Raw genomic sequence first — 11476 nt, forward strand, 5'->3', positions numbered from 1 at the left:
ATATTTTCTGAAGGAAACCGTATCAGTTAATATTGTAGTTTGAAACACGCGGTTTTGTGCGAAGTAACAAGTTTTCGGTGAGTGTTTTCAAATTTTCTTGTGACAGAAACGCACCAGCAATTCTGAAATATCAACACAATATTCTACGCTTTTTAGGCATTGAGGCACACAGATGAAAATATATTTAATTATTATTACACATGTTATTAATACGCTCTTGTAACACAAAGTGTAGATGTAATAGTCTTAAATATTACCGGTATGACATATGGACTGGTTTTCTGTGGCTGTAAAAGTTCAAAGCGAATAATCAATAGAACATTACCACATTTTTCTGCTGGTGGTCATACTGATTTTGTTCAGAATTAGTCAGGTCAATATCAGGAACCAATAAAGTTATGTCAACCATATTTCTTACAGCATAACTTTTTTTACAAAAAAATGCAAACGCAGTTTAATTGTATAACTAACAGTTGTAATGCAAATACCATGAATGTTCTAGCAAAATGGTAGCGCTATAAAGTACATGATTTCAAAATCATACCTAACGTTAAAAAGCACCTTATATATACGAAACATTTGACTTGCACTTGTCATACAATTTGTGTGACATCCAATAAAAGTACTTGTTGTTTTAGTCAGTGATATAACTGATTAGGTTCTGTAACAAGACTGTGCATATGCAACCATAGAAATGTATACAAGCAAAGGGCAAAGTACCAAAGCATCATGTTTTTTGGTTGTGTGAGATTTTACATTTGTTGTTTACTTATTTCCAGGTCATGTATTCTGTAAAACGTTGTAACTGTTGCAAGCAATATTATACCAGTAACGAAAAATTCCAGCAATCAAACAGACACAAAAGGTATTTCAAAACAAACTACATTGTTTTTGTTTGTTTTTTGGTGTGGATGCTTAGTATCCCTGTTTTTAATGTCAAATTTAACAAAATCTACCAAAAACATTGCATAACAATGAGCGAAATTGCTTTAAAGTTTTTACACCAAATCATTAAACACTGTATTTATTTATATGGGATGTTGGTGTTTTTAAAACTTTTTTCAAATGTTTTTAAAAGTGTTTGTTTTTACAGTTTACAGTACTTTTCCTTATTGTGTAGAATATTGTGACATGCAATTAAATAAAAACTGCTTCAAGAAAAGATGATCAACAATTATGAAATTGAACCAGAACTGAAACAGGTAACTTTTATTATATTTTGTAATAGCCGCCATAAAATTGTTTAGAATAACATACCATAGTCTATGTAGGATAATAGATATAGTGTGTGTCAAAAATAACTAATTATAAGGTGTTATATCTTGCACTATTAAAAGTGTTTTGGAATACAATAAAGGCTGTGTAGATAATGGGTAGAATTAAAGTTTAACAAAATGAGATTTAAACTGATTGAAAAAATGCAAACCGTTTCAAGCAGGGTAACTTGCTCGAACTGTAACAAAACTTAAACACGAAAATATATACATATTTAAGCTGAACTGAACCTAAATCCTTGAAAACAATACGTTAGCAAACCCGAACCTGAACCAATGACAAGTTGTTCCACTCCCTCATCTCCAGTTTGAATATTAACTTATTGTCAACTAGGTTAAAAAACATGGAAACATTACATTTTTTTTCTTTTGTGCATTTCAACTTCAAAAAGTTATGAACTACTAAGGTACATGACCTAGGAATTTCATGCATTGTTGGTTGGTGCATTGTGCCTATTGCAGTATATTGAAGAATAAATAAATAAATAACCTTTTTTTGACCAAGCATTCAAATGTGGCAAATCATCGATTAAAAAGTGTGGATTAATTTGTTATTTCTGTACTATAGGAAACTCTAGGAAAACTAATCGTGCTTTACACTCATAATAAATAAGAGATATAGAGATATATGTTTTTTTATTTGAGTTTTAAATATATGTGATAGAAACATGATTTTTTGCAGCATTGGTTAAATTCATCAAATGTATTTGATGCCTTTTCCCAAATTTATTAAATCATTAAGTCATTCAGCCTTCTGAATATACTGTAATGCTTTTCCCCCAATTTGTCTTTTTTAATCTATTTGCATTGCATTAGTTTGTATATACAAGTATATGTGATCTAGGATTGCTTTCAGAACGGTGTAGACCTTATATCAAATGTGGCAGCAGAAACTATTGCTGTGTAGGTGACACACACTTTTGTTTCTGCATGTACTGCACTGATAAACAATTTCTGTTGAAGGTATGATTCCCATCATGAAGTTCATCATCACTTGGGAAATTGGAGCTGAAATAAAACTTGAACTTGGCGACCTACAAACCAGTGAAGTTTGGGGACTTAAAATGGGGTTTCCCCACGATTGCGCCCCTTCATGGTAAGTGAAGCTGGTGGTTTGAAAAAACAAGTTTCTGGAATACAATATTGTAAATCTAAGCAATGGTTGAACTGATTTCTTTCAAAGCTGACATGTGTTCAACAATTTTTTTATTATCTCATTATTTAGCTCACTATAGTTAAGTGGTTAAATCAGTAGCACAATAGAGATTTCTTGTATCCCACTCCTACCCTTGTTAAATTAAGAGTTGTTAATTTAACGCTGATAGTTATTGCTAGGAATAGGCATTGTTATAAACAAAGACACAGTTTTGTGTGCTTGCATTGGGACTGTGTAATATAGTTGTGTTGAAGTTTACTGTGTAGTTGGGCATGATTGTTAGTATCCTAAACAAACCTGTCTACTAAAATTTAAGCAAGCAAGTACTGTAGTTTACTTAATTGTTTATACATCTTCACATCAAACAAATGCAAGTTTAAATTCTTTAAAATTATGTTTGCCTCCACTCTTGTGTTATTGCATGATCATCATTGCGACCGCCTTCACAATATCACTGTTTCTATGGTCTCCGCATGCAAAAAGTTTCCCACCTTTGGACAATGAAAAATCCAAAAAACTAAGAAGTGTATTTTGATGTAAACTTTTAATTGTTTATGTGGGCTTCAAAATTTCACATGTTAATTGTCTGAGCTCATTTAATCAGTTTCTTTAAAATGATCTGTTTGTTTGTGGCGTAAGCAAAATACATTGCAACCTACTTTGATATCAGGTTCCTATTAATTTTGTGTTTTGTCTGCAGTTGTTGATCCGATTATCAGCACAATCCTTGATGTTGTTGGTGATGAGGATTCCTGCTACTTGTCTGCTCGACTCGATCAGCTTCTGAAATTTGCACGATTGAAAGTTTGTCAGACCGCTACAATGCTGTGGTTGTGTTTGATCAGGTAAATAACTTATCAAGGCATGGTTCTTAACTGAGAGAGTTTGGATGTGTTTTGGATAAATTCTTTTCACTGAATTAAAGATCAATCTTGTATTACTTATTTTTGTGCAAAAAAATGTTTAATGTGTCAAAGTTTAAGAGTGGTACTAAATACAGCATGATATAGCATATTGTGTACTGTATGTAAAATGTGAGAACATGGGTAAATGAAAGCAAATGGATTTGTTATTATGGGTCCCCTTCCATGAAGTTTTTCATGTTTGTGATTTATATAAGTCTAACAACTGCTGAGTGTTGCATTGTTTGTAGGGCAACTTGCATTACTATTTGGAAGAGGAGGACAGCAATGACCAGTTTAGTATAATTTATGAAGGTGGTGAGAAGACAGCTATATACCTCAATACTGCTGCAGAACCAGTTGCTATTGAAGAAAGGAAGGTATGACAAATTGTTTCTGGTTTGCACGCCCCATAATGAATAAAAATAATGACAAAAATATTATGAAAAAATTTAGCTACATTGCACTTAGTTTTTACCTAATATTAATTACAACATTTTTAAACGAAAATTATATTTGGCAAATATAAATCATTGCATGCCAACACAAAAATCTCAATACTGTTGGAATGCAATAAGCATACATTGCTAATAGACATCATAATAAAGATGGTCAAATCTTGAATTGTGCAAAATGGCAATTCCAATTCGAGCAAGGGTATATCAAAATCATATATGTATTTCAAACTTTTAAGAGGTGGACTGAAACATACACAAGGTGGTCACCTAAGGCAGGGGTCCGCAAACAGTGGGTTGCAACCCAAATTTGGGTCACGAGGCCTTCCAGTCTGGGTCACGAAATACCTTAAATTTCCCATGAATATAAGCATCGCATCTACAGTGAATTTCGGCTTTTTTTACCTTTTTATTATTATTGCATTGTTACGTATGACTATGTGTAACTATGACATTAAGTATATGTAACAATGCAAAAAGTTAAGCGCACCTATGCGAGCATGCGTTTTCTGGTGACCTGTATTCTCAACACAGAGCCCATAGTTCTCATTTGTTAGAACAAATACGTTCGTTTACCTACTGTTTTATGTGAGAATAGCAACTGACAATAGCGTAATAGCAGTCTTAATATTGATATTTAGTTGATTAGTATTTTCCACAAACGTACATGCTAAAATGCTTGGGTCCCGAGAATTTAGAGTAATTTTGCAAAATGCTTGGGTTGCGAGAATTTGAGCAATTTTTTAGGGTCGCGCCAAAAAGTATTTGTGGACCCCTGACCTAAAGGACTTGGCCACATTTCATGCTAAATGAGTTGTATACGGGGAGGGGAACACTTCAAGCAGATTCAGAAATTTGCCCACCCTGGTGTCCAACTTATTAACTTTTTACCATCTGAAAGGTGAGAAGTGGTCTTTAGTATAGATCAGGTTGCAGTAAACTATTTTGCACTACAGGTAGATTTATGCCTGACCCTGTTTTCTGGTTATGTGGTTCTGTTCAATAAAATGATTAATGTTGTGTGTACAACTTTTTACAATCTACCATCCCATATTTAATGGACATCTGGCACAACTATTGGTGTGATTTTATAGGTGTGAATGCATGTTATGTTTAGACCTTGCAAAGTTATAAATGCAAAAAAAAGCTTTTTACAGGGTTCCTGTGGGCATGGAAAACCTGGAAAGGTTATGGAATTTAAATTTGTATTTTTAAGGCCTGGAAAAGTTTTGAAAAAAGCCAACTTTTGCAAAAGTCCTTGAAAAAGTATGAAATTTGGTGCCTGTTTTACCCTGAAAATGCCAGATAGAAATAGGAATTTCAAATTACGTAATGCATGTATATTCAATGCAAGTATGGTAAATCGGCTACAATATACCAAAGCCTCTTTTCTAGGTTTACTATGGGAATTGCTCGATTTTTTCGAATAACGTTATGGAAATTTGGGATTTTTTTCTTGAAAAATTTTGGAAAGGTCATGGAATTTATAAACGAAACATTGCGCGGGAATCCTGTTTTTATCTTACCGAATGTGTACAAAGTTTACATAAAAATAATACATATATAAAATATGTTGTAGTGCACTTTTTGAGTTTTTATGTACAGTTATAGCTTCAAAGTTTGAAACATACCCGAGCAGCATGCATATATTTGAACTAACAGTATTATATTTAGGATATCCTTGATTTTTTACACTTTTCTAACTTTTGAAAAAGTCTACATAGCTATAATTACCTGTAAAATAAAGATACCATTCATTGTTTTTATGCAAGTGCTTTAATTGTTTATTAAAATTATTTGTTATTTTGGGTGAGCCAAACTAAAACAAAACAGAGATAAAAATATCCTTGTTTTTTTTTACAGATACTTGGTAACTTTCAGCCCAGTGCAGGAACAAGGAACAAGTGAAGAAGTCCAGTCCATTAGAATATTGGAAGATTTCACTGGCACCAAGAAGAGGGGTTTCCATGCCGACATGTCTGGAGCTGATGACAGGCAGTGGCCGATATTTAAGTATGTAATGAAATCCTTTACAAACCTTAATGTTGTGTTTTACATGTTCAAACTTGACATGATGTTTTGTAACCTGCAGAGTAATGTAGAAAGTTTGAGCGATCTTTCCCATATCAGATTTCATTAGCTAATAAAAATTGTTACAACATAAAAAAATTAACAAAAAAAAGACGAAATACCCCAACCGTTCTATATTTGTTACAGACTATTTGACAAAAAAACTAATTGTTGTAAATTCAATTACTGTGTGTGTGGATAATTGTATTTAGACTTTTTGAAGAATAGCTGCCTATCATTGTTCAAACAAGTTTGTTTAAATAACCTGTTTAAACTTTGTTCTTTGACAGAATGAGTCACGTTGGTACTTACCTCGTAAGAAATTCTGGTGAACTGAGTGTCTACGAAACTCCTGTAAGTAGCTAAAACAAAAAACTTAAAAATATCATTAAAAACCACAGTATAACAAAGTAGTTACCCTCATTCTGCACACAACAATTTTAAACGAATACATTGTAATAATTATGGGTCCCCTTCCTTCCCTGAAGGGGACACATATTGATTTTACTCAAATTGTTTTTGTTTTTTTGTTTTTTTTCTTCTTTTTTTTCTCCCCAAAGTTTGTCCGACTCGTTTTTCCATGAAATGTTTGATGGATTTCGATGAAATTTACACAGATGGTAGATATAGTTATGTAGATGTGCATCCCACTTTGTTTTTGTTGACAACCCTAGTATTTACCCCGCTAGCCCCCTAAAATGTTTTTTCACCCAAAGTTTGTCCGACTCGTTGTCCTTTTTGTTTCTTGTTTTAATTACAAACACTCACCTTAATCCAAATAGCTTTAACTGTCAGCACTTTTCAAATTCTCCATTAAACTAATTACCATGTGATATCATGCAGAATTTAGTATCTCCAATGGTTTAGTTCCCTTTTTATGTACTGATGTAACATATTATTTTTGCACTTAATTACTGATAGAGGGATTTAGGCTTATTTGGGCTTGAAATAAAAACAACAACAGCAAGTCCAATTGCATAATGGAGTTTTAGTTTTAACATACAAAACTTTGTGCTATTTGTATTGTTTGCCATTTTCTGTGAGCACAAGATTATTGCTGTTAAGTTTGAAACTAATAATCTTAATGTTTAGAAAAGCTGGCAAATCCACAATAACTTCATCGAATTCATGGCACATTTTCATGTTTCAAACTCACAAACATCAAACAGCTGCTTGCAACTGAACTTTATACTTTCACTTACCAAGGTGAGTTAAAACAAGTTTGTAAACATAGCTGGACATGTAAAAGTAGCCAAGAAAAAAAATGATCCAAAACAAATTACTAATGAGCTTTTATGTAGCAAATAAATAAAGCAAAAACATTTTTGGTACCAACACTTAACTAAGCTATTCTTTATTCTGTTATGCCACAATTTGCTTTAATTTTGACGACAGCTTTTTTAGAAACATCTGCAACACAATGTATTCTCTACACACAAACTCTCTGGCAATTTTGTTTAGTTTTTTTCAGTTTTGAACTTTATGTAACATATAAAACCACATAAGAAGTTAAGCAGCTGATTTTCAGCCACATTTCGAATATATTATTTGTTTGCAGCATTTTCTCCAGCCCACAACCGAAACTCAAACCTCAACACAAGGAATATAAGGATATTCACAGCACATCAATTCGTCAGCAAAGAAAGATGCTTTACCACAAGATGTAGAAAATAAAAATCCTACCCAACCCCATACATAGTAAGATAATACAGATCTGATCAAGTTGTGTCATTCTTTCAACTGTGTTTAATCAAAACATAACTGACATAATTTGAAGATTATAGTTTTTGTAATCGTTCATCTTTTGTAATAATATCCATTATGTATTTGATATGTTTAATATTGTGTGGTGCTGTGATGCAATTACTAACTTTGCGTTTACACTCACTACATGAGGGATAAATACCTGCTTGTAGAGTTTGTAATATAACTGATGATGATATGAGCTACTGCAAAACAACATATTTTATCTGCTATGCCCTTCAGTATATTTACACTCAGTATGTGTGACTTGTTTTTCAGGATCCAAGATTGGATTCCACAAAATACAGCCCTACCCGTTCCACCAATTCAATCTTGGAGAATTGTGGATGAAAAAAACTTGCAGGTAAATAATGTGGCTTGATGCTTTCTACTAATTTGTCCTTAAGAATCTAAATATACTCAAACTATTTTTATACTGTAACCAATTCTCATAAACATGTGTGTGGAGACCCTATCGGTTTTGCAAAAACATTCATGTTAGGTGGTCAAATGTTGTTTATAGTAAATTGTTAAATAGAATAAAGAACATATAAAATGTAAATATTCAGGAAAACCACCTTTTTAGTTTGTGATTAATTTGCATGTGAAATATTTTGCAGTCGGCTGTTTCTAAGTCTTCATCTAATGATTGTGTGATGCTTGCTTGGGGAAGAATCCCAACATTTGTGGACAATATTGAGGTAAAATAATTCCATTCATTGCACTGAGATATCTCGCTTTAAACATTTCATGCAATTAAGATTGTCTGCAGCAGAGGTTAACAACCAGGGAAAGATTTGACTTGTCCACTGGGTTAGATAAAAGGAAAGCATAAGCTTGGCATTCTTAAGAGATAAAAAATAATTTTCCTGATTTGGTCAATATTGTTTAACAATGTCACACATGAAAACAAGATATTGTTGACAGACATCAACCTAGACTTGTTTTATGGGTTTAAAGTGGAATGTTAATTTTATTTGTAAAGGTGACCTGGTTGAGAACCACTGGGGTACAGGGCAGCAACGGCAATTTATAAACCTCTCATATTTTTGTAGATTGTTTACTAACCAGCGCCAACCAGTGATGAAAGTTTAGCTGCAACTTTAGAGGAAATTTCAGTTTAAAGCAATGGACCTCTTGAATGAATCTTTGTCACCACCAGTAAGTTGAAGTTTCACCCACAAATATAATCTGATGTATTAATTGTACCATAAACCTAGTTATGGGTCTCCTTTCTTTTTTTGTCTAACACTGGTTTGTTCCACATGTTTGGTCAAGAAAGGGTTCTTGAAAATTATTTAAATTTACACAGATGTTAGTTAGTTATCAAAGTTTGATCCTAAATGGCTCTGTAGTTCACATCCCCAAATAGTAAATTTTTGAAACAGCTCTACTTACTCAAATACATGATCTTGGAGTTTTTTACTTTGTTGGTTGGTGCGTGGTAAAGTATTGTAATGTACTTGGTACATTTTAGTTAGATTAACTCAATTTTTACCCTTTAAATATGTGTTTTTAGGTTATCGGTCCTTAAGGTCAGAAATACAAGCCTTAATGTGTTGAATATTTAAACATCGATTGTAGTGGGTTTCTCGTTTTGTATTTCAAGTTTTAGCTCAATTGACCAAATGGTTACATTTACAGCCCTGCATGCGTGATTGAGTGTGTTAAATGTTGAATAAATCTTATGGCTATACTATTGAAGCCTCAAAGGAGTAATTCACTGGTTTGCAATTGTGTCAGTTTGATGCAGAGCGCGAGATCTCTGCTTGACACTTGAACAGATGACAAAGCTGGCAAATCCACAAAAGCTTCATAAAATTCATGGCACAGTTTCATGTTTCAAACTCACAAACATCAAATAGCTGCTTGCAACTAAACATTATACTTTCACTTACCAAGGTGAGTTAAAACAAGTTTGTACACATAGCTGGACGTTTTGAAGTAGGTCAAAAAATGTGATCCAAAACAAATTACTAATGAGCTTATATGTAGCAAATATATAAAGCGAAAACATTTTTTGTTACCAACACTTGCCTGATCTGGTCAAGTTGTGTTAATCTTTAAACTGTGAAACAGAAACTGGTGGAAATGCAATAATCACACACTATGTGTTGCTGTAATGCAATGCCTACCTTTACTTTTACACCTACTACATAAAGGATAAATGCATGCAGACTTTGTAATATTGCTGATGATGGTATGATATACTGCAAAACAAAAAGCAATATTTTTAAGCTGCTGTATTTGATTCTGGTTAAAGACAAAGTTTTTGCATGTTGTTTCTAAGATTGTAAATTGTGCATCTTTTTACAACTCACCACTATTATATGATAATGTTGTAATTTACTTTTCTGCATAGGTATAAAATGCATGTTTGAATGTCGCTGAATCAAGTTTGTTGTCACGAACGATGTACTTCCAACAAATTGGATGGCAGGAGAAAATGCAAACAATAGGAATTCGATTCCAGTTCATTTAAGTAATGTTTGTATGGAAATGCTTCAGAGAGTCGGCTTCCAGTTTTGTTGGCATTGGGAAGTGTAAGTTTTCTACATAAAAATTGAAATGATAACTGTCAACATAAAATATAATAAAAAATGTATCATGTAAACACAGAGGTCTTTTCTCTGTTTTACTGCTGCAGACGTAAATAAATTATACTTTAGTTTTTTTCAAACTTTTTGCTGCTTTTGTTCACCCCAGTTGACTGTGTGATAAAATTTTATTTCAGCTGCTCCATCCCTCGAGTGAAGACTTTAAGACGACTGTCTAAACAACTTGCGCATACCATGGGAGGATTATGGAGTGGTTACATGGAACCAGTTGCCAGTAAAAGATCAATTTTGCCACCAGATTGACCAACCATTCAAACCACCACCACAAGTGTATTTGCAACTAACCAGTTTGAAGGTTGGTTTAAAGTTTTATCAGTTGCCAGAAAAGTGTGAGTATAGCCTGCATTTCTTTTTTTTTTGCTGCCAAGTTGAAATCATGTAGTCTGCATAATCCCTTCTTCTGTTTTCAATCACTATGACCAACCAACTAATAAAAGTCCGAATAATAGGGGTTATTGAGAACGAGTTAACACCACACTATGTCCACATCGCCAAAACAATGCAGCATCAAGCTAGTCAAACTGTCCTGAGCATTAAACTTGCATATTCAAACCCTGCTAATATACGAAACTAGTGTTAAAATAAATCAAAGAACAAAAATGAATGTTTTTTCAATGCGTTAGATAGTGAAAAAACACTTACTTCTGGGGCCTGTACAGCTTAATGCACCACTGGTAATGTAAGGGTTACAAAACTAGTGTGGAATTGGTTAGTGATGTTACAATGCACCAAGCATCAAGCATTAACATGAGATGCTTGGTGTTATGACAGAATATTTGCACTTTTAGCCCATTTCTGGCGGGCACCCATTTGTTTTGCCTGCAGAAACAAACTAAGTGATCTTTATGAAATACATGAGAAAATGTGCTAAGCCACCATTTTAGTTGCATAATTTGTTAGTTACAAGGTAAAAGTATTAGTACCTGATGCAAAAATGGCACACGAAAATTATTTTCTGTTCTCTTTTTCTGTTCTGATTTTAAAACTTAGACAATATATACAAAGGCTGGGTCCTTCTATTTCTGTTTAAGAGTTACTACAACAAATTCAAATTTTAAATCTGTTCGTTTGCGATTTTTCATAATTATGAACCCCCTCTCCATAAATTTCAATCTTTTTTTCTTCTGTGAAGTTTGTCCATGCACTCTGGCATAAAAATCTTGTAGGATTTGGATGACATTTTTACTTCAGGTTGATATGGTCATTTAGATGTGCCATCTGTTTGGTTTACACCTAAACTCTGCAGGTACCTTGATAG

At 33.2% G+C, this 11476-nt stretch overlaps 1 protein-coding gene across 5 annotated transcripts; it reads left to right on the forward strand.

Annotated features, from left to right (window-relative positions):
• Positions 1-3647: 3647 nt before the first annotated feature.
• On the forward strand, positions 3648-10438 carry LOC145228488 (eukaryotic translation initiation factor 3 subunit B-like). 5 transcript variants are annotated; one of them, XM_080093554.1, is made up of 11 exons: positions 3648-3712; positions 4029-4688; positions 5651-5800; positions 6148-6211; positions 6950-7063; positions 7880-7964; positions 8221-8301; positions 8656-8761; positions 9344-9502; positions 9963-10143; positions 10335-10438. In XM_080093554.1, exons 2-6 carry the CDS (start codon positions 4597-4599, stop codon positions 7949-7951), a joined length of 492 nt encoding a protein of 163 aa, XP_079949680.1. In that variant the 5' UTR covers positions 3648-3712; positions 4029-4596; the 3' UTR covers positions 7952-7964; positions 8221-8301; positions 8656-8761; positions 9344-9502; positions 9963-10143; positions 10335-10438. The 5 variants fall into 5 exon arrangements, with proteins under 5 accessions (XP_079949680.1, XP_079949681.1, XP_079949682.1 ...); XM_080093555.1 differs by lacking the exon at positions 9344-9502; XM_080093556.1 differs by lacking the exons at positions 8656-8761; positions 9344-9502.
• Positions 10439-11476: the final 1038 nt, after the last annotated feature.

Source organism: Phallusia mammillata, chromosome 5 (genome assembly GCF_965637545.1).
Source record: "Phallusia mammillata chromosome 5, kaPhaMamm4.hap1.1, whole genome shotgun sequence".
Lineage (NCBI taxonomy): Eukaryota > Metazoa > Chordata > Ascidiacea > Phlebobranchia > Ascidiidae > Phallusia > Phallusia mammillata.

Bases quoted from the DNA above. Each gene is read 5' to 3' on its own strand.
- LOC145228488 (XM_080093554.1), top strand. From the start codon at position 4,597: ATGAGTTGTATACGGGGAGGGGAACACTTCAAGCAGATTCAGAAATTT. The intron at 5,801-6,147 runs GTATGTAATGAA...GTTCTTTGACAG, and splicing joins AGGCAGTGGCCGATATTTAA to AATGAGTCACGTTGGTACTT. The intron at 6,212-6,949 runs GTAAGTAGCTAA...CTTAATGTTTAG, and splicing joins TGAGTGTCTACGAAACTCCT to AAAAGCTGGCAAATCCACAA.